The 27,193-nt window shown below is 43.0% G+C and overlaps 1 protein-coding gene across 2 annotated transcripts in view; it reads right to left on the reverse strand.

The window, feature by feature from the left end:
- Positions 1 to 25,072, reverse strand: part of SNX31 (sorting nexin 31) — a 62,095-nt gene extending 37,023 nt beyond the window's left edge. The window contains exons 1-5 of one of the 2 annotated variants that reach the window (XM_079153733.1): positions 24,904 to 25,072; positions 24,738 to 24,812; positions 13,879 to 13,993; positions 10,367 to 10,431; positions 623 to 733 (exon numbers count right to left, since the gene is read on the reverse strand). In XM_079153733.1, the coding sequence (XP_079009859.1) occupies positions 623 to 733; positions 10,367 to 10,431; positions 13,879 to 13,993; positions 24,738 to 24,812; positions 24,904 to 24,969 (432 nt within the window). In that variant the 5' untranslated portion in view covers positions 24,970 to 25,072. The other variant, XM_079153734.1, reaches the window with a different exon arrangement.
- Between the last annotated feature and the right edge of the window lie 2,121 nt (positions 25,073 to 27,193).

Consider the following 27,193-nt stretch of genomic DNA (forward strand, 5'->3'; position numbering starts at 1 on the left):
AGGAGAGGGCAGCCCCACTGGGCAGGTCTGGGAGGCAGAGCTGGTGAAGAACACATCTGAAGAAGGGAGGGTGCTTTCTGGGTCTCAAACTTGTCCCAAACTCAGGTCTGTCTCTCTGCACTCAAAATTAGACCTGATAGAGTATTGTTCACAGGAGTTTTCCATGTGACAGAGGAGGGACCTTCAAGAAATCCCCTGTCACCCTCTACCAGAACCTGTCACCACCATCCTGAATATGGTCTGTTCCGTACTCAGGTGGGCACCACCCTCCTGCCTACTCCCAACCCTGGTGCAGCCCATAGAAAAGCATTTAGCATATTTCCAGGCCATATCCTAGCTAAGTTCCAAGGAAGTCATAAGCAGCCTTTAGCATTCCCTCAGAGATCTCAGGAAAATTGATGCCTACAGGGATAAAAAACCAAGGAGGCTCTGGAGGATTGGCTGATGCCGAGTTTTCTTGCTTAGTCTTCCAGGAAATCCCAGCACCTCCTGTAGGTAAGTCATCTACAGCATAAAAGAACAGGCAGGAAACTTCTGGAAGTTAACCATGTGTCAGTCCCTGCTTTAAAGGTAGAATCACTCCTAAATTCAGCTCAGGGGCCAGAGTATAAACAAAATTTACCTCTAGGATTCTTTCAGCAGTATCTGATGTTAGGATTTCCACTTTAATGCTCCTTCCATTGGGCAGAAGTATATCCAGAGCAGCTTTCTCGGTTGCAACATCAAACGTGTTCTGTAAGTGAAAGGGGAACAAAGCCAGCCTCCACACTCCCCGGAGGATGGAGCAGCCAGGGCTGCTTTACCTACTGCTCTTCAGGTGGACAGCTCCAAAGTACACAAGAGAGCCCACTGCAGAGATGTTTTGGTGGGGTTTTTCTGGGGACAGAGTGAGGGTGACGAGGGGTGTGGAAAGAGGTCAAGACAGAGCAATAACCACAAAGCTTGCACAATTTCCAAACAAGACAGCATCCATTTTGGAGGGAAAAAAATTTTGTAATAAAATCATCCATATCCTGAGTGGTCTTGGAGTTAACTCTCAACATTTTTAATATTTCCAAGCATCCCTAAAAGTCCATGTCTCAGATTTTTTCTGACCTTAAATGTGTGTGGCCTTGCCTCATCTCAACCAGTTCTTTAGTTCTTGGATGCCAAATGGCTGTCCAACAACTTAATTCTGTTCTGACGTGACTTACCTGGTATTAGCAGGTAAATTAGCAGATCCCACGTAAAGGTTCAGTTCTACAGAACTGCCCTGTGGCAGGCACCACCTGCAAACAGGGCATCCAGGTTACCTGCATTTCTTTCTAGGTCACTACAAATTCAGGTTCCTATGACTCCCTCTCAGTCTTCAGAATTTTCTAGAATGACTCAAAGAACTCAGGAAAACAGTCCACAATTACCAGCTTATTTTAAAGGATACAACCCAGGAACAGCCCAACCAGAGACGCACAGTGTGAGGGTGGTGGAGCTTCCAGGCTGTCCCTGGGTGAGCCACGCTCCTTGCACCTCCATGTCTTTTACCAGCCTGAAGCTCTCCCAATCCCTCCGTTTAGAGGGTTTATAGAGAGGTTCTGTCACTCACGTCATGTGACTGTGTGCAAACCTGAGCAGGTAGCTGCCCTCTCCATACCTTATTTCTTCAGCCCTAAAATAGGATAATCTAGTGCCTGTCTCAGAGGGCTTGGTGAGGATTCACAGAGGTACTGCAGAACACCCCACAGTGCCAACATTCGTGGCTGCTTTGCTGTTTCAATGTAGCAGGAAGTTACATTACTTTGATTTGATTTAGTGTCCACAGGTAAGAAATAAAGGAGTCAAGAAAGCTTTAGGAAGTGTTTCCAACACTCCTGTGCAAAGAGGTGCGGAGATCTGTCGATTCATTATCTTAAACCATCTCTTAAGTCCATCTACTTCTCTCGAGCTCCAGCCCTTTGGACCCATCTGACATCTCCCCGGGCCTCCACTCCTGCAGAAGCCTCCTCAGCAGGTCTGCTTCTCCCATTCTTCTTGCCACAAAACACCCCACCAGAGAAATATTTAAAAAGGCAAACCCCAAAATGTCTCTCTCTTACTCAAAATCCCCCAACGTCCTCCCATTGCCATGGGACACCTGACTCTTCACCACCTTCTTTCCTCCTTCTCTCCAGCACATCACCCAGTGGAGTTCTCTGTCCATTCGAAGGACAGTCAGGGTTCACGCCTTCACCTGGGGCTCTAACCTTACCAGGACCCTGAAGAGGCTCTGGGAGAATACAGTCCACATTGAGGAAAGCAGCCCTTGAGGTAGGGGCAAGAAGAGGGAGCCAGCCAAACTTCCGTGATCTTTCAGTCAGACTAATACATTTCCTTTTTTGATTTTTATCCCTTACAATTAAAAAAACCCTAATAAGCAGGGCCCATGCCTGAAATCCCAGCGGCTTAGGAGGCTGAGGCAGGAGGATCATGTGTTCAAAGTCGGCCTCAGCAACTCAGTGAGTCCTCTGAGCAACTCAGTGAGACCCTGTCTCCAAATGAAATACAAAAAGGGCTGGGGATATGGCTCAGTGGTCAAGTGCCCCCGAGTTCAATCCCCGGTACCCCTCACCCTAAAAAAAAGACCTAATAAAAATGGAATCTGTTACGCTTCACATTACCCACTAAGTGTTTGTTGGTTGAATGTTCTTGACTTTTAATACTTCATTTGCTTAAAGTGAGGGAGATGTAAAAGGACACAGGTCAGGGGAAGGACCAGAACAAAGGAGCATGGAAAGGGTCTTCTGATGAAGTCAACTGACGAAAGTGTGGGGACCTAATCAGGGACACTTCCATTCTCATGCTCCTAAGCAGGGGATCCTATAGAAAACTGAAAATATACATGTGGACACAGTGTGGGCACCAATCAATCATTGTGAGGAGAGCATGGACAGGGTAGGAGATAAGGAAAGGAAAAAAACCCAGAGACCATAAAAAGAGGAGGCCCAAACTCCCCCACTGGACTCCCAGCTCCAGCGCCCCTTTCCTTTGGAGAAGTCTGTTACTGTTGCTTTTGCAATAAGTCTGCTGCTTGCTTGCTAACTCTGTGTCCTGATCTTCAATTCTTTGCTGAGCAGACAATGAATCCAGAACCCCTAGAGGTAACAAAAACTTGATTAGATGGTAAACTCCTTCAGAGTAGGAGTATGTGGACAGTGTACTAATAACATTTGTGCTAATATCAACAGACACTTGAATCTCAGCACTGTATTCTCAAAACAATCCGAATGAGAGATAAAAAGTAGAATCGTGGCACCTAAACTGGAACACCACGAAATGAATTGCTTACGTGTGTGACTTCCTCTCTAGCCCACCACACCATGTGCTTACCTAGGTATTTTAGAAAAGAACACTAAGGTTAAGTCTCCAATGCTCTCTTAGGACACTGCAACCCTGGTGTTGATTGGCAGAAGCTCTTCTCAATGGATAATGACCACATTGAGGGAGGCGATGGGTTAAAGGGGCACCCAGCTCTTTGCCTTGATCAGATGAGCAGATCCATAGGCAACTGCCCCTCCCTTTCCTTCCTCCTGCTCCCTAGTGCGTCCCAGGGGTGACCTCACCCAAAGGCATCTGATTTGTGTTCTATTTCAACCTTCTCCCTCTCCCCAAGACTCCAGCCACACTGACCTCCTTTTCCCCGCTTAACCTCACCTCCCATAAGTCACAGAGAAACATCAAGATGGGATCTTCATCCACTTGCACTCATAGTCAGAGTCCAAGCGTGGACTACATCTGGAGCCTCACCTATGCTTGCTGTTGTCTCAAGTCCAGTTTTAGAGGTGGCCTTCCTCCCCCTGATTCCAGGTGGTGTCCAATCCTCCTTCCTCAAGGACTTGGAGCCACTGACTCCCCAGGCCCTCCTGCCCACTCCCCTCTTCCACTTCCCTTGTCTCCTGGCTCCTTCCCAACCAGGCAAAGTCTCATCCTGAACAACAGAAAGACAAAGGCTCTGGGTAGATTATTTCCAAGAAAGAATCTGACTTGTTTGACCCTGGGGAAAATTCTGACTTTAGCACTTCATAGGAGTGGAAAGAGTTGGTCATAGGTTTAAGCACAGCCACACATGTATTCATGTATTTTTCATTTAATGGTTCTGTTTAACTTGAAGAAAAATACATTTTGTGCAAGAGTAAAGGTAATCATAGATATTATTTGGTTCCACAGGAAAAGTATTTCCATATTATATAATAATGAAAACACTAAGTATTTAATTTTTTAAAATTATAACATAACCAAGTTAGGGAGGGGGTAGGCATAGAAGAGGAGATAGAAGAAAGCTGGAGTCCCCGTCCCCATAACACTCACTTGAAAATGTTGGAAAAATGAATACAAGACAGTCTTAGATAGCCAGGTACTGTGCACAGGCCTGTAATGCCAGCTAGTTGGGAAGCTGAGGCAGGAGATTGTAAGCTTAAAGTCAGCCTGGGCAACTTAGCCAGCCCCTGTTTCAGAAATAAAAAGAAAAGGGACCAGATTAGAGGCCCCTGGATGTAATAATCCTCAGGGCCAAAAAAAAAGTCTAGAATACATATATAATTAACCTCCAGGTTTGAAGAAAAAGGTAAAAGATTTGAAAGTCATTGACCCCAGAGGGGCAGGGGACTGTTGTGTTATAGTTCTTTTTAGCAACATTTCACTTTTAAAACTATAGGCGTATTTTGTTTTGGTTTTAAAAAACAAACATTTAAAGAATGATATACTAAAGAGGAGAACTAATAGCATGGTAAGACCCTTAGTGCTGACAGAGACCAAGAACGAAACAGAGAAAACAGATTCCGAGCAGTGATTAAGAAGAAATCTGGCTCTATTTGTGATATTTGAATTTTACTACAATTTTTTAATATCACATACAATTAATAAAATGTAAAAGCAATGAAAGACACAATTAGAGGAGAAAACTCAATTTGGTAGAGTGGAACTGTACAAAATTGTTAACATTTAACAAAATGTTAAATAAGATGCCATCTTGCTCTAGAGTGGATCACGAATGAAAAAGTACAACTGATGCCAGAAAATGGACAGGAATATACTTTCATGAAACCTCAAAATCCTCCAATACCATTGGCTGCCTTTTTTTAAAAATTTTTTTGTTTTGCAGCTGGGTCTGGTTAAGTTGTTCAGGGCCTCACTAAGTTGCTGAGGCTGGCTTAGAACCCACAATCCTCCTGCCTCAGCCTCCTGAGTCACAGGATTACAGGCATGTGCCACTGTGCACAGCTGCCTTGACACATTATAAAACAAATCTAATCTAATCCTTGAGCCTGAGAAATCTCTGGACTTCTCCAGGAGCTCAGCATTTTCTTAAGAGGAAATGGGGAAAATGTCACTTCTCAGAGCCCCCAAACACAGCCATGGTGGGTAAAACCTCCTAAATAAAAAGGCTGCCCCTAACTTCCCAGGTGCACAAAAGCCACCCCAAATGCGTCCTTAGCCTTCCTTTTCTCAAACATCTGGTTTCATGTTTGCAGTTCTCCGGGCTGAGAACACTTCAGCTTGTAAACCAGGAACATAAAAAGGTCTTCAGCTTTGCCTTTTCCAAAACTCCTTATCTCTAAAGTGATCACAAAAATCCAGAGTATAGCAAGTTGGGAAAGGGGGTCTAGACATATAAGACAAGAGGGATCACATGGGGCAGGGGTGGGTAGGTACCTCCACTCTAGAAATATCCCAGAGCATGAATGGAGCAGAGGCTCTGGATCCAGGCTCCTTGGATGTGGACCTGGTCTTCCACTCACTAAAAGCCAGTCCTCAACCTCAAGCAACAGTACCTCCTTCAACCCATCATGAGAAACCGCATGAAGCACTGGGCTGAACCAATTAAATGCCCCTTTTGGTATAACTTTTGCATCTAGGCTTTGATGGCAGCTTTCCTGGGAAGGATTCCTGGGAGGTCATGTGAGTACACATTTTTAATATAGTGTGCTCTTGTCCAGAAGCAGGAAGATGCTCTTGTATTTTCTGAGCCTTGAAGGGCCAGGCCTGCAATGTGTGATTATTCAGCAATAACCGCTAGGAACTGCTGGCTACCACACCTAGCAGAGGCAGGGAAAGTGTCCAGGTGGGGAGATTGCCTGATCCCTGCTCCTTGCCTCCTTCACGGCAGATCCATGAATCACTGCTCATTCTGGGCCTCCCAGCCTCCCAGCCTTGCAGAAGCAATCCTGCTGCAAGCTCTGCTGGCCATTTCTCTCCCGTGTTGACTGAATCTGTGTACTGCCACAGATACTTCCAGTTCTGAAGGGCACTCGGGGGCAGGGTCTGAGGGCAGTAGGGAAGTGGGAGTAGTCTCACCTGGCACATGTTGTGACCACTGCTTCCCTTTCACCCATATGGGTCCTGATTCCCCCCACACCTCTAGATAAGAGGCTCATTGTTTCTTTCCTCCAATGGAAAAAAATTAAAAAGCTAGAGTGCCTGTAATCTTCCTTCCTGTCCACCCTGGAACAGGAAACCTTTAAAGAGCAGCTTAAATGTCATTCCCTTTAGAACATCACCCCAACCATGGTCCCGCCTCACCACGTCTCCCAGGCACACACTCATCCTGCAGTTGTGCCTCCTGGCCCTCTTGTCACCATTTGCACTGCACGCTGGGGGAAGTGGGCATGTGATGTTAAAGGTGGTGGAACCCATAAGTGTCACGCCAGGGCTGAGGGGATGAACATCTTGACACCTTGCCAACTGTATGCTGGAACACAGTCCTGCACCAGTGTGCTCAGTGTCTATCATGGGTATCATGCACTCCCGCATGGGCAGGGGTGGGTAGGTATCATAGCCTGGTGCTATGGCATAGTGCCCACTGCAATTATTGATGAGCCAAGTGACATTTCTGTCTCCCCAAGAAAACAAACTCTGTGAGCCAGACTGGGCATCACCTACTGATGTCTCACCTGCCTCTGGTGTGGTATCAGCTCACAGCAATCGTTTAATGCATTTTTGTTGAATTTAAAACAACAGAGGATGGGATAGACCAGGCAGGTCCAATGAACTTAACTTCATTTTCAAAATCATAATGTAAACCTTTTTAGACATTTTCAGAAGTAACGCCACCTCTGTCCTGCTCTCCTTTTGGAGGCAAAGAGAAAAAAACTAAAAAGAAAAACATCTTGGAAGAAACTTAAAAATAGTTCTGGGCCTGCACCACTGGGTGTTAGAAGGGCTGCCAAGCACACTGATCTCAGAGTTGGGGGCAGAGCAGGAAGAAGAGGACTCTCACAGTAATGCATACGCTGTCTAAAACCAGTTCATCACCAGGGCTCAGCAGGGCTGGGGGCACAGCTCTGAGCCCATCTACACCACCTAGGTGCAGGGGAGGATGGAGAAGTGTGCAGAGACTCCATCTCTGCTAAAAGCCATTTCTCGGCACAGCTGGGATGAGAAAAAGGCATCAGCTACAGTAGTGAGTACCCCCCAAGTGTTAACGTTGTGCCAGATGGTATTTAAGTGCTCAAAGGGGTATTGGTTCATTTAATTCTCAAAGTAACCCTAAGAGAAGAACTCTCCATTTTATAGATGGAGATACTAAAATACGAAGAGGCTAAATTTTCCCCAAACATACAACTAGAAAGTCAGGTGGCCAAAATTTTAACCTGGATCATCTCACGCCTGACCCTGAACTCTTAACCACTATACCAGTTCTGGGGCTGCTGATCTGCGTCAACAGAAGGATTTAAAATGCTAAGCCATGATCCAGGGAGCTTGGTTTATGATTCATTGCTAGACCAACTGCTTGGATATTATGGCAGAGAATTAGTGAGAAAATGTTTAGAAACAAGAGGCAAGATTCAGAAATCTTGACAACAGACAGAATCAAGTGACCCAACTGAAGTCCCTCCCGACAGGATGAGTGAGCAAACAGCGAGGGCCAAGAGAACAGCCCTTCCAAGGCCCAACAGTTACCTGAAAAGAATTGCAGAGGGACCTATGCAAAAATTCTACAAAAGAAGAAATGTGAGCAAAAAATATGTACCTGAGAAATTATACCACTAAGCAGGTGAACATGTGTTTGATTAAAAAATATGGCATCTCTGAATGAAGATCTCAAAGAACAGAGAAAGGCCTCAGAGAGGTGAGGAAAGAATACAAACGTGAGTTTGCAAATTCATGGGGAAAATGGAAGAGAAAAAGAAGGCCGTTATGAAATTGAAAAACACTTCAGAAGAAACAAAAAAAGATATTGCAAAAAGTGGCTGGGGTATCAGATTTTTGTATAAAGTTATAAAGGCAATATACTAAGATAACTAAAATCAGGCACAAACCTTCTGAGTTATCAGAAAAATTATATGCAAAACAAAGGTCCACAATATTGATACTTCATGAATGATTTTTTAAAAGCATTGAAAGAAAAATCCATAATGTAACCCCAAAAGAACTAAAGTCAGACTTACCAGTATATGTCCTGATATAAAATGATCCTCAAGATTTTAAGTTTTAAAAAGCAAGGCCCAATGAGTTTTCTAGGCGGGGGGGTATACTCCGGGGTAGAGCACTTGCCTAGCATACACGAGGCTGGGGGTTCAATCTCCAGCTTCACACAGATTCCCAAAAGTACATCTGGCGTGTGCTTATATTTTTATATGCAGAGAAATATGTAGAGAGAACACACATTGAACTGTGAATAACAATTAATCCTGGAGAATGAGGGTGTGGGGAAGAAAAGGTTATGTTTCATTGTATATACTTTTGTTTAAATTTTATTGCTGGCATCACCACCTCAACACAAACTTTTCAAAGAAAAGTATGTATATGTTTCAACCATCAAGAGTATGTGAAAATAAGAACCACTATACCGTGGAAGGTGTTAGGGCCATATTTTAGGTTAAGTGAACCAGTCAATGGAGCAACACGCTTGGACCCCCGTCTAAAAAAAATCTGCCCTGGTCTTAGCAAATCTGACCAAAGCATCATCCTTCCCCTTGCTAGGGGTCCAATTCAGTGGTAAATTATTATATAACTTTCATCATTTCAGAGTTCAATTCAGCCAAGTTCATACATGCAGGCATAAAAATGTTCCATATGTACAATTAGAATGAGTATGTTTTAAATGAATGGACTTAGCAAAGTTAGGAACTAGGGGGATGGTGGCCATTGGTTCTTCAAATCATTCACTGAAAGGGAATTGCTGTACATTACTCTATTCAGGATGGATTTTCTCCATTTACAATGAGTTTAGGAGCAGAGAATATAGAAGTAACAACTGTTAGAACTTGCTGTCCTGAGAGCTTCGCCATGGCACACTTGGAAATCTCAGTGACTAAAACTCAGTATGGGATCCCAGGGGTGCTTAACCACTGAGCCACAACCCAAGCCCTTTTTTAATAATTTATTTAGAGAGAGGGTCTGCTGAGTTGCATAGGGCCTCACTAAGTTGCCGAGGCTGGCTTTGAACTCACAATCCTCCTGCCTCAGCCTCTCAAACTGCTGGGATTACAGGCATGCACCCCCACGCCCAGTTTTGACATAAATGATACTTAGGCTACAGAAAAAGGTATCTCTATTTAAAAAAAGAGCTAAACTTTCATTTTCCATATAGAATTTAAACCTCTGTGTTAGCTGACTTTTCATCACTATAATCAAAATATCTAGAGGTGTGAGGGGCGGGGGGGGGGGAGGAAAAAAATAACTGAATGAATCAAACATCATTACTCTATGTAAATATATGAATATGCAAATGGTATGCTGTTACTCCATGTACAAACTGAAACAACATGTATCCCATTTGTTTACAATAAAAATAAATTAAAAAAAAAAGAAAAGAAAAAAAAAATCTGACAAAAAACAATTAGAGGAGGAAAGATTTTTTGCTCAAGGTTTCAGAGGTTCAGCCCATAGTTGGCCTGCTCCAAGGCAGAAACATCATGGCCAAAAAGCATGGCAGAGGAAAGCTGCTCAGTTCATGGCAGGAGAGAGAGAGAGAGAGAGAGAGAGAGAGAGAGAGAGCGCGCGCGCCAGGGACAAGATCTAGTCCCCAAGGGCACATCCCTACTGACCTGCTTCCTCCAGCCACGCCCCATCTGCCTACAGTTACCAGCCAGTAGTCCATTCAAATTATTAATCCATCAAATGGATAGATGCACTGATGAGTTTATATCCTTCACAATCCAATCATTTCACCTCTGAATATTGCTGCACTATCTAACACATGAACTTTTGGGGGGACATTCCAGGCCTAAACCACAATAACCTCCAAAATGGCAACAACCCTCCAATCTACTCAACATGAACATATTTTACTCAAGTCCAGGCTCTGCGGAGTTGATGGTCGAAGCACACACATGTATTCTCGCAAGCACACATGCTTAATAGACATGTTCTGCAGACAGATAATGACCTCAATAAGGAGGAGCAAGCTTACCAGCTGTACCAGTTTTAAAAACTCAATGAAGACATCACTTCTCAACATGTTTGGATCCGCAGTTACTGAAAAACATGAACAGTGAGCTGGGTTAGCACAGGCTGGACTGAGACTTGGCTACTACTAATTTATCTGTTCTCCTGGGGACCCTCCAGCCTCACCAGTACACAGTGGCCTCCCTACAGGCGATGGAGGTTGTGCCCTCTCAAATGCATGAAAATTCACAAAGCTCACCTCCTCTAGGCAGCCTTGACAACGACACGAACCCATCACGCCAATTCAGGGTGACAATGTTCCCAGGAATCACACTTCATTCATGCATGCCTAAGCTGCCCGATATCTACCTTATTGTTCTACTAGGATCACCATGAAATTAATATGAAGAAGCAGGGCTGGGGACGCAGCTCAGTGGTAGAGCACTTGTCTACATGCGTGAGACCTTGGGTTCAATTCCCAGCACCATAAGAAAAAAAATTGGTTTGTTTAAATGAAGAAGCAAAAAGATCTTAAAAGTTAGATCTAGTTACCCTGTTTAGCGAGAAACATGGTAATTTGAAAATTTTTAAGTTAATTAATAAGTACCAATTGAAAGTTTCTCTTTGAATGATGAGAGCTCTCAAGAGGTTACCCAAGAAGCAAAAAGACGTTTGAAGTGCTTCATTCTATTCTTACAAAAATATTGTCCCCCAACCACTTCCTGCCACCCCTTAGTTTTAAAGTTCCATACAGCAATTGCCAGGTGCCGTGACAAGAGAGGCAGAGCTGCAGAGGCCTGGCACTGCCAACTGCTTCCTCCTGTCTTGTCTCCCTCCCCTCCTGGGCCCTACACTTGAGCCAAACTTATATACTTACTAAACCGCTCTTAAATTTCTTTCCTTCTTCTGTTCTTTTTGTTGCTGCTTCTCTGATCTCATCGAATAAAGTCTGCCAACATTCAAAACTAGCACCAACTTCATTATGGGATGTACCTTCCCAAATGTTTAAAAGGAGCATCTTGGTAACGTGAGAAATTTCTTATAAGAGTCATTCCCTCTGTTCTGAGGAGTAGTTTGGGGGCTGGGGAGGGGACACGTCTCATGTTCTGGAATAGATGTGGCGTACCAACTATATTGCTTGGTATGGATCTTAAGGATGGAGAAAGCTATTGAAAAAAGTGTTCATCCAACTTAGTACTTACCATGTAACTATTAAGTTCCAGGTGCTAAGCACTGAATATTGTAGCTCATTTAAACTTCATGACAAACCCTAAGGCAACCATTATCACCATTTCAGAGTTAAAGACACTGAAATTCAGAGGAGGTGAGTATCTGCTCAAGGTCAGACAGTCAGTGAGAGGCAAAACTGGAATTTGACTCTGGGGCTGATTCTAGAGTCCAAGCTCTCAGTTAGGACACTAGGCTGTGCTGTCCCCTTACTTGACCTTGTCAGAGGATGCACAAGACATCCTGATGTGGATGAAGACCACACCTGGAACAGTGGCCCCTGAAACACTGTGTTCACTTGTGGTAAGGCCGGGTAATATTATTAAAGTTATATTTTGCTAAGACCTGAGAAAACCAAACAAGAGTAAATGAAAATTCAAACGAGATACACTTTGAGCTTGAAAAGTCTTGTTCAACAGGTCTAAAAAGAGGTATAGGTTTCATTACAAAAAATAAGTGGGAAATAGATGATTTCTAGAATTTTGACTATGTTTAAGAAAAATATGTAGTCATGAGCTGGGCACGGTGGTGCACCCTGTAAGCCCAGTGGTTCAAAAGGCTGAGGCTGGAGGATCACAAGTTCAAGGTCAGCCTCAGCAGCCTAGAGAGGCCCTAAGCAACTTAGTAATACTGTCTCCAAAAAAAAAAAAAAAAAAAAAAGTGGGAATGTGGCTCAGTGATAAAGTGCCCCTGGTTCAACCCCCAGTACCAAAGTAAAAAAAATGTAGTCATGGGGCCAGGGAGATAGCTCAGTGGGTAGAGTGCTTGCCTTGTAAGCAAAAGGCCCTGGGTTCGATTCCCAGCACCCCCCCCCACAAAAAAAAAAAAAAAAAAAAAACACCATGAAAATATGTATTTTAAAAGGCAAAATCAACATACAGAAGAAAAAGCTTTTTCTTAAGCTATAAAGGAATAGTTGGTGAAGTTTAAATAAGGATTCTAGATAACATGACTGTATCAATGTTGATATTCTGATTTGGATAACTATACTCTGGTTACATAAGGCAGTGTCCTTGATCTTAGGAAAGACACACAGAAGTATCAAGGATAAAATGCCTTAGGTGTGTAACATTCAAACCTTACCAAAAAAACATATACATCCATAACATACACAAACACACATGGGAAAGAGAATGATAAAGCAAATGTAAAATGTTAACAACTGGGAAATCTGGATGAGTATACAGAAATTCTTTGTGTTATTTTTGTACTTTTTCTGTAAATTAGACTTTCAGAACAAAATGTTTGAAAGAATTAGGTACAGAAAAGTGTGTATAGTAACAAAAAGAGATGACCATACATTCTAGTGTACACATGGATTGCTTCCAGGGAATTTGGGAGCCACCGGTAATATTGTTTACCTCTGGAGTCCTGGGGTGGGAGGAAGACTTACCTTTCATTGTATACTCCTTTGCATAGTCTATTTTTTAAAAATATTATGTGTATAGACTGATTCCTAATTTTAAAGTGTAATTATTCAAATGCTAATATTGCTGTATACCCTTAACCCCCTCTTTTGTAAAGAGCTTCATCTTGCCGATCACAGTCTGGAAAGCACAGCATTTGCAGGACCCAGACACCAGGCAAGACAGTGGTATTGCCAGCCTCACAGGAGCCAGTGCAGATCTGAGCATCCTTGAGCCTCCGTATAGACTCTTCCAAGGTGGAAAGGCCATCTCTGGTACTGGTTTTTTTTCTCCTCCCCTTTGGGTACCAGGGATTGAACTCAGGGGCACTTGACCACTGAGTCACATCCCCAGCCCTATTTTGTATTATATTAGAGACAGGTTCTCACTGAGTTGCCTAGTGCCTTGTGGTTGCTGAGGATGGCTTTGAACTCAAGTTCCTCCTGCCTCAGCCTCCTGAGCTGCTGGGATCACAGGCATATGCCACTGTGCCCGACCCCTTGTTCCATCTTAATCCAGGTCACATTTCTTTGATTTCTACAAAGACTATATATGGCACCCAAGGGTGAATCTAAACATAAAGTACTTTTAAAACTCAATAAAAAGAACACATATCATATGATTCCATAAATATAAAATATCCAGAACAAACAAATCTCTATAAATACAAATTAGGGTATTTGTTGCCAGGGCCTGGTGGAAGAAGGCTAAAATAGGGGTTACTGCTAATGGACACAAGATTTCTTTTGGAGGTCATGAAAACATTTTAAAAGTAGATTATGGTGATGGTTGCACAATTATACTAATATGTTAAAACCTACAGAATTATAAACTTTAAATGGATGAATTTTGTGATGTTCATTTTGTATCTCAATAAATCTGTAAAAGAAACCCAAATACATACCATTTTGCAAATATTGTTCCAGCTGGTCCCTCCTTTCCTCAGCCATAGATGTGGTCATTGCCAGATAGTATTTTGGTGGAAAGGGTGGCAGGCAATTTCCAAACACCCGCCTTAGCTGAAAGATCCAGAAAACACAGTTAAGACAAGTGAGACTCCAACCCAAGGCTGATGAGATACTAAAGTCCCAGTGGGGTGTGGTGGCGCATGACTGTGATTCCAGCTACTTGGAGTGGGGAGGACTGAGGCAGGAAGGTCTCAAGTGTGAGACCAGTCTTGCAACTTAGTGAGATTCTGTCTCAAAATAAAGAATAGGAATCAGCTCACTGGTAAGCACCCCTAAGTTCAATTCCCAGTGCCAGGGAATGCAGGGGTGGGAAGACACTGAAGCCTCCTCTTAGAGCAAATCCCAGGACTTTATTTAAGATCACCCTTCTTGATGGCCAAAAGAAGGAAAAGAAGATAATCTTATTTTCTTAAAGATGAATACATTTCAAAATGTATATTAGCTCTTAAAATGCTAATATACATGTCACACACTGTTAACTCCAGCCTAACCTTGGTAGAGTTGGGGTGTATTTTGATTTTCTATAAGACTGTCCACCACTCTAAATCAAACAATATTTCCTTAATTCATTTCATAATAATTCTGTGATCTTCATGATTATAGTTAGGAATTTAACTCCTGACCCCAACAGCACCATATCTGAATTTGACAGACATATTTACAGTTGTGTTAATACTGTAAGCCACTAGTCACGGTAGCTATGAACACTTGAAATGTGGCTAGTCTAAACCGAAGTGCTATAGGGGCAAAACACACTTCAGATTTTAAAAGTTTAGTTTGAAGGAAAGGGAATGTTAAATATCTCACTAAATTAGTTTTTTTTTTGTTGTTGTTTTGTTTTGGTTTTGGGTTTTTTTTTTTTTTTTTTTTTTTTTTTTTTTTTTTTTTTTTTTAGTACTGGGGATTGAAACCAGGGGTGCTTATCTACTGAGCCACATCTCCAGTCCTTTTTTATATTTTAAGACAAGGTCTCACTGAGTTACTTAGGGCTTTGCTAAATTCCTGAGGCTGACCTCAAACTTGCAATCCTCCTGCTTTAGCCTCCTGAGCCACTGGGATTATAGGCCTGTGCCACCAACCCAGTGGCTCACTGATAACTTTTTATATTGATTACACATTTGAAATGATAATACTTTGGGTATATTAAATTAAATGTATAATCTAAATTAATTCCATCTGCTTCTTTTTACTCTTTTTAATGTGGCTACCAGAAAATTTAAAATGACATACATGGTATGTATGATATTTCCCTTGGATAGTGCTGGTTACAGAATTCCTATAAGGCTGACATATAATCCCAATAGAAACCCAGCAGGTCTCCCTCCCACCCACCTATACATGACCCAAGACCACAGTGGTAATTATTTTTATAGAAGATGCATAAAAATCATTTTTAAATTAAGATCCAAGTGTGCCTTCTCAGTTCGAGCACTACGCTTCCAATGGCAGCTTGAAGGTAAGGCAAGATGGACCTGTCTAAAAGAAGAGGGGGAAAAAACCAGCCCACAACTTAATCAGGTTCTATGGCATTTATTGAGCAGGAGGGCTGAAAACAATTACCATTACTTACTATTACTGTAGTTTATGATTTAAAGAAAACAAAGGCAGATCTAAGAGAAATAAGACTGCAAACAGACAAAATTCAAATTTTAATTTAATTGTAATTGCTTTTGCCACAATTACACTGTGTATCTGGCAAACGTTTACCTTGCACTGTCTCTAACTTCAAAATATGTCAAGAATCTGACCACTTCTCTCTCCACCGCCAATACCATTATGCTGGTCCAAGCCATTTGTCATCTGTTTTCTAATTTACTACAGTAGCCTTCCAAAGGGTCTCTGCTTCTTCGCTTGACCCCCTTCAGTCTATTCTAACACAGTTTCTAAGGTGATACTTCAAAAATATAAGTCACATCGTTGCACTGCCCTGCTCAAAATCCTCTATGGCATCCCATCTCACTCAAGGAAAAGCCAACATCTTTAAGGCCTAGAACTATGTCATCCAATGTGGTGGCCATTTGCTACCTATGAGTAAATTTAAACTTAATTAAAATAAAATAAAAAATGCAAATTCAGTTTCTCAGTCATTTTGCACCACATTTCAAGTGTCGCATAGCTGCTGGAAACATGGCAAGTTGCTATTGAATGGGACAAAGCAAATAAAGAGCATTTCCATCAGCACAGAAAGTTCTATTGGACAGTGTTGTGCTAACATCTTGAAAGACTGTTGGTCTGTGGGCAAAATACAGCTCCCCGATGCATTTTGTTTGGTTGATCAATTTTTAGAGAATTTTAATTTGATGCCAATATTTATTTTGGAGATTTAAAAATTTTAAGACTTATATCCTGGAGAGAATGCAAAATATTATGGTCACTTTGGAAAACAGTTTGACAATGTTTTACAAAGTTAAACATTGTCCTACTATATAATCCAGTGATCACACTCCTAAGTGGTTATCCAGTTGATTTGAAAACTGTCTACACAAAAACCTGCAAGTGAACATTTATAGCAGCTTTATTCATAACTCCCCAAACTGAAAGCAATAAAGGTGTCCTTCGAATGAATAGATTAAAAAATTGTGACACATCCATTCAATAGAATATTATTGTGCAATAAAAAGAAGTGAACTATCAAACCACAAAAAGACATGGATGAATCTTAAATGCATATTGCTAAGTGGAAATTAGTCTAGAAAAGCTGCATGCTGTATGGGTTCAATTATATGGCATTCTGGGAAAGGAAAAGTCAAAAATAGACAATTAAGAGAACAACAGTCACCAGGGGCTTGGGTTCGGTGAAGGGGTATTGAATAGGTAAAGCACATGGAATTTTTTTCTTTTTTTATTAAGTCATTTATTAGCATATATCATCTGATCATATTGAGGGGCTCAGATGATACTGAAAGGACTATGTGTGCAGAACATGGATTTTTTTAGGGAGGTAAAGTTATTCTGTGTGATACTATAACTGTTGACACATGACATTATGCATTTGTCAAAACCCATTGAACTTTACAACACAAGCTTAACAAAGTAAAAAAAAATTTTTTTTTTAAAATATTTTTGGTACTGGGGATTGAACTCAGGGGTACTCAGCCACTAAGCCTCACCCCCAACACTATTTTATATTTTATTTAGATAGGGTCTCACTGAGTTGCTTAGGGCCTTGTAAGTTGCTGAGGCTGGCTTTGAACTCTTGATCCTTCTGCCTCAGCCTCCCCAGCTGCTGGGATTACAGATGTGCCACCACCTAACTAAGCAAAAAATTTTAATAATCATTTGGGAAATGGGAGAATCCCAGGATGATATACAGAGTGTGCCATAAGAAGCAAACTCTATTACAAATGTATGAGACCAGGTCACTGAAGGGATAAGGGCTGAAAAGCACTGACCTAAGGACCTTGGGAATGAGTGGAGTCTTTAGATTCCAATGACATGGAAACTGTGTAAGCACATGAGTTGATAAAGTTGTTTCCCATGGGAGTCTGAGTCAACAATTCTAATACTGCTCTATGTGTATGCACAATCAAACAAGTTTGTAAATGATGGCAGAGAGTGGGAGTCAGGTTCCTCAGTGTCATTATGGGAGTTTGCAGATAAGGGTAGGAGGTAACATATCAGAGTTAGATGAACTCGTATGTACTCCTGATCAGCTTAACATGGATACAGATGGAGATACTTACAGGTAAGTCCACACACATTGGTTACTGTACACACATTTACTTCCTTGCTGCCTAGAAGGCAAGTGAGGGTCCTAGAAGCAGCAACCCTTCCGCAGCAACAAACACATGTAGCACCTAGACCCTGGTTTCTAACGCCATTCTGCAACAAAAGCAACCAAGGATCCACAGAGAAACAGCTGATTCCAGGACTGAGAGAGGCCATACACAAGATGATCCCGAGTATCTTGTGACACCAGGAAGTAGGGAAGTACTCAAAACAAAACAAAATCAACAATGGGAGTGTATCAAAGAGACTCAGGAGCAAACTCAAAGAGCTCCCAAGGACCAAAGCTGGGATAATTTGATCAAAAATAAATAAATAAATAAAGTAGTATTGACATTCAACTAAAAAATGTAAAGTGAATATACATCATTCTATACAGATGAAAATTACTGAATGGATGAATAGTAGAAAATAGACAAATCTGTGCAGAATTCCTGCTACTCATTCCTCAAGGAGGGGAGCACAAAGCCCTGCTCACAGCGTGGGCTGTGCATAGTGATTTCCTTCCAAAGAGTACACCATGGAAAGGGAGAGAAAAGGGCAGTTCTACAGTGGAGACCAGGCAAGCACCACTTCAGTCAAGTGAAGGTCAACGTCAACAGTTTATGTGGATAGTAGGTACCTGGACAGCACATGATTACAACAGTGATTTACGCAGCTCAATTCACAATAGCTAAACTATGGAACCAACCTAGATGCCCTTCAACAGATGAATGGATAAAGAAATGTACATATACGCAATGGAATACTACTTAGCTGTAAGAAGGAATGAAATTATGGTATTTGCCTGTAAATGGATGGAACTTAAGACTGTCTTGCTAAGTGAAATAAGCCAATCCCAAAAAACCAAAGGCCAATGTTCTCTTTGATATGTGGATGCTGACTCACAATGGGGAGGTGGGGATAGAAGTTCACTGGATTATACAAAGGGGAACAAAGTCAAGGGTTGGGGGATGGGAATGGGAAAGACAGCAGAATGAATTGGACATCACTTTCCTGTGTTCATATATGAATACACAACCAGTGTAACTCCACATCATGTACAACCTCAAAAATGGGAAGTTTTACTCTATGAATGTATAATATGTCAAAATACATTCTACTGTCATGTATTAAGAAAGGAAGGAAGGAAGGAAGGAAGGAAGGAAGGAAGGAAGGAAGGAAGGAAGGAAGGAAGGAAGGAAAGAAGGAAGGAAGGTGCTTTACCTCTGAGGTCTTCACCCCTCAACCCACCCTTCAACCCACAACCTCATTCTCATTATGTGAAAAACATGATATTCCAATAGAAGGGCATTCCATAAAATACTACCAGTGCTTTTCAAAACTGTCAGTGTCATTAAAAACAAGGAAAGTCTGAGAAACTGTCATAGTCCAAGGAGCTCAAGGAGACAAAATAACTAAATATAATATAGAGTCCTGGCTGGGGTCCTAGATTAGAAATAAGACAGTAAGCAAAAATGAAGAAAGTCTGAATAAATTCTGGACTCTAGTTGATAACAGTGTATCAAAACTGGTTCATTAATTGTAACAAATGTGCCACATCAATGAAAATTCTAATAATAGAGGAAACTAGATGTGGGGCACATGGGAACTCTCTGTACTATCTTTTCTGTAAACTAAAACTGTTCCCCAAAATGAAGTTTACTTTTAAAAAAATACTTGATGTACTTGCTGCTCTTGAAAAACCAGAAGATCTAGAATCAATAGGTTCAACAACCACCTGGTAAGAGAAGACAGAATCAGTTCCCTTGCCCCAAAGCCTGTCCCCTGATCCTCCTTTAAATTGCTGGGAGCCATTGAAGTTTGCAACCTTTCGTGTATCCCTAGCACAAAACATTGTAGCAACCACTGTGTTTCTTTGAAACTCAAGGAAATACTCCCGCCCTGCCAGAGACTGTCAAAAGGCACCCCAGCTGGAGCTCCATCCCAGGCAGGGCTGCTCAAACAATCCAGGGATTTATGCACCCCATCTCTGCTAATTCCATTCAACAAAGCAGAAAGCTGTCTTCTTTACATGCAATTATTTCTTGATTAACTGATTAAGTGATCTTTAAAAGGCAATTGTCTTCCTTGGCATGTGTTCATAAATGTCACAGATGCTCCCAAATTGGTTCTGATTAGAGCAGCCTGAGACAACAGGGCTGCCCAGGGTTGGCCTCTGCAGGAGGGCATCGTGGGCAGCCCCTAGCCTGAGGCCAAGGGCTGGGAAAGAGTCAGCAAGGATTAGGTTCTAATGCCCACTACAGAGCAAAAAGCCTCTCAGAAGGTCTTCAACCTGACCTGACCTGAAGAAACTTTTGCCTCCCTCCTCTAACATGGTAAGAGGTTAAACATGCAGCAAACAGTAGTTAAACCTGCAGGAAGTCAACTCCACAGCTTAACTCCACCACCACTTCTCGATGGTTTCAGATAACACGTAGTCTAGCTATGGAAACCTCTAGCACACTAAGAATTAACTGGTGTAAGAGTTCAGCTCAATCCCTCTGTCAAAATAATGTTTGAAAACATCAAAAGGAAGACACAACTCTTCAGTTCTTTTATTATGAAGCATTTTTGTTCTGTTTTGTTGAATTGTTCCTTTTTTTTTTTTTTCTAGAGGACCATGCTCAGATTTTAAAATCCCCAAACAACCTCTTACACCAACTTCCCCATCATGCAGTTCTGCTTTATAACATAAGTGAAACTATGCTGAAAATGTCACCTCCTTCCCCTGCCTTACTGTTCTCACAGCCCCCATGCCTACCCCAGAGGGGTGAGAACCTGGAACAAATGGAATTAGACTTACAAACAGTGGGTTTTCCACAGTCTCTATTTCTAATGTGACTCATTCACCCTGCATCTCCAAGCTCCAGACTCACCAGTTACTCAAAGCAATATGGGTTGTGGTATCTAAACACAAGGTGCCAGAGGAGTCAGAGAAAGGAATCTCATGCAACCAAGGGGGACGTCCTGGGAGAGGTGAGACTTGAGAAAGGACTGGCTCCTGACAGTAATCAAGAGTATTCCCAAGCAGGGGAAATGAGCAAGGCAGAGGCCATGACTGGACCAACCTGTTAGAAACTCAAGATTTGAGAAAAGAAATGAGGGGAGATTCGGTTAGCTCGGTGTGGGGAAGGAGCCAGGTGGGGTCAGCATCTGGTAGGGAAGAGCCACGAAGCAGTGTAAGAGGCTCACACAGTCCTCCCCTCCTGCTAAAGCATCCTTTGCAAGCTTTCCTGACTTGTCCCTGTTTCCACATCTGATGCTGCCTGACTGCAAGAATCAAGCACGCTGTTTGCAGAGTCCAGCATCACTTACACAGGTCAGCCTCTTCCACAATATGGGGCCAAAATGAGCTGATCATATAATGCCATCACAGATTTGATATCCATTTAGGAAGGGTAGTGCAGGCAAGGCAGAGGGAGGCCTGAGTCAAACTGGTTTTATTTATCAAAAGACCCAGAGAGAAGGTGGCCCAGTCAGTTCACACAGCAAAGAGATGCGAGCAGTGGTCAGCAGTAAAGGGACAAGCTGCCAACCCTCCAGGAAGCCTCTCTGAGGGGTAGGACTGCAGGGGATGATGTCAGGGAGCAGGGGTCACAGCTTCTCTTTCCCAGGTCCAGTCTCATGTACCCTGGAGCGTTAGGGGGATGGGCTGGGAGCCACCTTGTATAGGCAGGTGCACCTGCTCAATCTCAGAACTTCTAACATACAAAATATAAATCCAATTCTTAAGACCAAAAGACACATATGCTAAAGTCATAGTATTCACTTAATCTAAGTATACAGCATATAATAGAAACTTTGTAAGTATTGCTTAAGTAAATATACTGATAATATATCCTCACGCAAATACATACACACCTGGGTACACACACACACACACACACACACACACACACAGATGAGACCTTTCTACCATTTCCCTTTTTTACAGTCCTTTGTATTGCTGAGGCAAGAGGATCCCCGAATTCAAAGCCAGCCTCAGCAACATTAAGGCGCTAAGCAACTCGTTGAGACCCTGTCTCTAAATAAAACACAAAACAGGGCTGGGTATGTGGATCAGTGGTTGAGTGTCCCTGAGCTCAATCCCAGTAAAAGAAAGAAAGAAAGAAAGAAAGAAAGAAAGAAAGAAAGAAAGAAAGAAAGAAAGAAAGAAAGAAAGAAAGGAAGGAAGGAAGGAAGGAAGGAAGGAAGGAAGGAAGGGAGGGAGGGAGGGAAGAATTTGGAGCTGTTTCATATCCTCCATAGACCAGGAAAATAAAAACCAGAGAAATGGCTGGAAAAGGTCACCCAACCTTTCAATGCCAGACTCCGGTGGCCACTCAGTGGTATAATACAGGATGCCCAGTTAAGTATGTCCCAAAGAATGCATAGGACATCTTATATTCAAAAAATTGATTATTTGCCTGAAACTCAAATTTAATAGGGAATCCTGCATTTCTGTGTGTTAAATCTGGCCACCCTACTCAAGATCCCTTATCTCATGAAATGGGAGTGACCATGACGCCCTGATGAGGTTGCTGGGCAGCTCCAGCAAAATCCTGTGCTTGCAACTCTGAGGACAGAAAGGAGGTCTTGGTGGCCGTGGGGCCAGGATTGGGTGCAAGGGATCAAAGGCAAGGAGAACAAGGGGACTTCTTTCCGTCCTTCCTTTCTTCCCGTACTACAAGAATTGAAGCCGGGCTTGCTCTACTACTGACTACATCCCAGCCTTTTTTATTTTTTATTTTGAGGCAGTCTAGCTCAGTTGCTGGAACTTGCAATCCTCCTGCCTCAACCTCCCAAGTCACTAGGATTACAGGCCTGGCCACCACGTCTAGTTCAAGGGGACTTTCAGAATAAAAAAAAAAAAAAAAAAAAAAAAAAAAAACCTGGTTTTTGTCTTGGTATTGACTATGAACATTTACTGAAAGTCATTACACTGAACACCTACAGTTGGGTAATATCATTATGTTATTCCAAAATAAAGTAAAATCATGTTAGGTTAGGATTCAACTGTTTTACTGATAATTACTTTCTGTCAAATTTAATAAGAAATCACATAATGTGGCTGGATGCAGTGGCATATGCCTATAATCCCAGAGACTCAGGAGGCTGAGGCAGGAGGATTTTAAGTTTGAAGTCAGCCTTGACAACTTAGCAAGATACTGTCTCAAAAAAAAAAAAAAAAAAAAAAAAAAAAAAAAAAAAAGGAAGAACTGGAGATGTAGCTCAGTGGTAAAGTGTCCCTGGGTTCAATCCTGAGCACTGAAAAAAAGAAGGAAAAGGAGGAGAGGGAGAGGAGGAAGAGGAGGAGGAGGAAGAGGAGGGGGAAGAAGTAAAGAAATCACATAATGTAATGGGTCAGAGTAGGTTCTAAACATCAAATCCTGGCCCCTAACTGTCACAAGCACCCTAGGAGGTTGGCATCCATAACCAAGTGCTTGCTTATTATTTTTGGTGAGAAATATAAAGGTAAGAAGAGAGGTGTGCAACCCGGAAGCAGCTGGTCCCACATTCTCCCTGCTGCCTCCTGCTTTGCCCTCATATTGGCCACGTCCTCATTCCCTTCTCACAATCCAGCAGGAAGGATGAAGGCAGGAGAGGGAGGAGAGGGTACCCTGACTTCTGCCTCCAAATGTCTAAAACATCTTTTCTCTTCCTTCAAGATCACCTGCCCGCCTCTGCATCTCTACAGCCCCCAAAATGTGTATTGGTCAAAGCAGCTTCTTGTCTTTCAGAAATCTAAATACACAACCTTCTTCATTCATTTACTAATCAATCCTGAGGGTTTATGGGGTGCAGCCTCTAGTAATACAGAGGGTCACTCAGTACTGTTAGTAATCATGTTGCAACTTTTTTCTTGTGAAGTCCAAAGATAATTAATCATACCTTGAAAATGGCCTTTTCTGGTTCACTACAACATATAAGCAAGAAGACTTGCCATGGTAAACTTTTATTTTTCTTTTTAAAAAAATAGATCTTTATGGATATACATAGTATTTGGGTTCACCCTGACAAACTCAGACATTCATGGAAATTGATTTCAGTTCATGATCACTTCTTTTCCTTTTCCCTTTTCCTTCCCATCCTCCACCCTTCTTCTACCAGACTTCCTTTGGTTCATCTATTGATTTGTATTTGATGGGTTCTTTACACCTTTTCAATAGTAGAAAAATCAAACTTAGCTGTCTACCATCAGAAGATGGTGAAATAAAATATGGCATCACTGTTCACTCTGAAACCCAGAGACTGTATGAAAGGACCCCTTTCAATGTTAATAGCTGTTGCTTTCTGTCTTCTTTATCTTCGTTTTAACATGAGGTATGTACTCTTTAAAATCTAAACTCTAGAAAAAGAAAAGAAAGAACTATTCATGGAGAAGGATGGAAGGAGAATTTGAACTTTATTTCCCAGCTTCCACATACTTCTCTAACCATTTCAAAGACTTACACCTCCTTGTAAGACCAGTAAAATCCATTAGAACAGCCTAATAAATCCACCTGCCACCCAGAGAAAATAGTAGGCACACCAAAGTAAGAAACTGCAGGGGGAAATGATCTCCTAAGTTGGTAAGTCATCTGTTTCCTGGGTTCCTAGGTGGCCAGGACTTGAAATTTATGATTGTGGTCATTTGAAAACAAAAACAGACACCCATTTTTTAAAAGTAGGGAAACTTGAAACCTCTAGAGAACAAGGAGATTGCTCATGTTCTAGATTCCTAAGACGACACTTGGTCTTGACTTGCTTTGCTCATTTTGAAAAGGGACACTGCCCTGGGGAACAGTTGGCACTGAAATGAAGCCCACCACGGATCCAGCACCCTACCAGGTGGGGTTGATGGGGGTGGTGAGCTGGAAAGGGGTTGGGAAAGTCACCTGCGCCCTGTTCCTCATCTCCTATGTGCAGGTGATTAGGAGCTGCAACGTGTATTCATGGAGCTGTACACCCAAGCAATTCACATTTAATCCTTACCTGTTTCATCGGTTAGGAGCCCGAGGTCCCCCAAAAGGTCCGATGTCGTAGTCACACAACTAGAGCCCTTTGGGCACACTTTCCCCCACCTGTCTCGGGCGGTCGGGTCGCTGCTTGCGTCCGACCCGCTCACCTGTTCATTCCAACGATGTAGCTGGCTGTAGCGCACCTTGCAGAAGAGGAATCCGTCCAGGTACACCGAGTACAGCTACAAACACAGGGGCCCGAATGAGCTAAGGAGCAGGAGAGCACGGTCACCCTCTCCCTGGCTACTCAGCCCCACCCGGCCCCAGGCGCACCACGTAGCGGCCTCCCAGCGTGTCGGGCCGCTGCTGGGACACCGGGATACAGAAGTGCATTTTCATGGCCGGAGCAGCGACCCCGGAGCAGCGCGGGGAGACCGACGCGCGATCAATGGCGACGAGGTGTATGGTTCTGAACCGGACAGCGGTGGCGACAGCTGGGCTGGCGTCGCTGCGGAGGCGGGACCCTTAGCCAGCTCGCCAGAGCCCAGGCCGTCCCCAGGTGGGCGGGACCGAGGCGGTGACCGGGTCCCCAGCTCCCTCCCTCCCTCCCACGGGGTCCGCAGCACCCTAAATCCCGGAGGCGGGCCCCCAGCTGCCAGGCAGGACTGGGGACGCAATCAGGTTGGAGAGACCCGGGAGATCGCCGAGGTTCGGACTGTTGGAGGTCCCTTGAGGGGGAAGTGTGTGTGTGTGTGTGTGTGTGTGTGTGTGTGTGTGTGTGTGTGTGTGTGTGTGTGACAGAGAGAGAGAGAGAGAGAGAGAGAGAGAGAGAGAGAGAGAGAGAGAGAGAGAGAGAGAGAGAGAGAGAGAGAGAGAGAGAGAGAGAGTGAGTCCAGGGTTTTGATCAGATTTTCATAGGGTTCCTGGAACCGACAAAAGTTAAGAATCCCAACTGTATCTTGGCTCCAGTTGCATGTATATCCTGTCCAGGTGCCAAACCGTGGTTGGCCAACTACACCCCACCCAACCCCCACCACATGCCTCCAGGTGGGGCTACTTATCCTTAAGGCTACAGTCCAGGGGAAGCTGGCCTTCTCCAAGGGTCTCTGTGACTTGCAGAATGTCCATCACCCTCTTCCAGATGGTGAATCAGGAAGGTGCGTGAGAACCCCACCTCAGACTCCAACTGCTGACATCAGTGGGTCCCCTGATGATCTTGAAAAAGTTTCTGTACCATTACCCACCAACACTGAATGGAGTGCACTATGAATTAAGATATATATTATATCTTAATATATATATGATATATATTCAAACATAACAGCCTGTCACAACATGTGTAATTTAGTATTTTTGATCTTTTTTCCTTTAATATATTAGAAACCTCAAAAAATGGAAGCAACTTGGGACTCTCTTGATCCCAGAGAAGTCCTGCTTTCAAATAGTTACTGCACCCTCTCAGCTGGGTTCATCTCAACTATTCATCTGTCCCAAGTTCTGTCAACAGTCTCTCATTTTAATTTCTGTGAAAAGGAGTCCTCTGAATTCTCTAATTCTGGCTCTGTTGGAATAAAATTCCTCCTACCTTGCTGTGTCCCTGGTGGAGGGAAGAGCCTGTGTGGACCTGATGTACCAACATTTGGTTGACTCCATCCTTCCTTCTCTTTAATCAGCCCATAATTCTTCTGGGTTTAGATCAGTATCGTACTGATGACAAAATGTGCCCAGAGAGTGGAGTAACTTTCCAGAGTTACAGGGCATTTTTTCCCCCATACATCTGAGAAGTTTACTGAAGGATTTGCTCATAATCACTGAAAGCCCTTTAAGATGCCTGTCATCCCTGGTAAAGGGCTGGTTTTTGAAACGGGAATCTGAGACATATGTGTGTCAGGCCCTAACCTATGTTAGGCCATTTAATTTACACAGGAACCTGTAGCTAGGAACCTTTGAAGGTTCTGACTTTACAGAAAAGGGAATTGAGACTTAACTGTGGGTGGCAGTTCTACAGTGGTTAATTGAGAAAATACAAAGGAACTTGCCTCCTCACTTGGTGGCTTCTAGTTGAGGGGCCTTGAACAAGTTAGTGGACTCTTTAAGCTGTAGCTTCCTCTTCTGTAAAAATGTGTTAATACCTGTATTCACTTCAAGGGAATTTTCAGTGCAGGGTGTAAGAGCCTTAGAGTTTATTTCCTGCCATTGTTAAATGATCTGAAGGCACCAAGACCAGGGGCATCTCATGGTGTCTCCTGGGGCAAAGGCCAATCAGGGAGGCCCTGGGATCTGGTCCAGTCCTCAGGGCAGCAAATTGGAGTATTCTTGTCAGTCCCAGAAGTGATCCCAGCCTTCCCTGGAACTTTCTTCCATCTGTGGATGGCCTGGGCTCTGGTTGTGTCCCATGGCAATGTCCAACGTGCACCCCAGCTCCAAGCTGAACTGGATCAGGTCCAGCCTCTGTGTAAGTCCTTGCCCTTCTACATTCCTGACCTCTGTTTCACCAGCCAGCTCTTCTCCCATCCAGTCAGTGGATACAACTGAGTGCCTTCTATCTTGTGCTGTGTTGGGTGCTCTAGGGTCCTTTGGCATTTGAGGGAATATAAAAAGTCTAGGATACACAGAAAAAGGT

Source organism: Sciurus vulgaris (assembly GCF_902686455.1).
Source record: "Sciurus vulgaris genome assembly, chromosome: 1".
Classification (NCBI taxonomy): domain Eukaryota; kingdom Metazoa; phylum Chordata; class Mammalia; order Rodentia; family Sciuridae; genus Sciurus; species Sciurus vulgaris.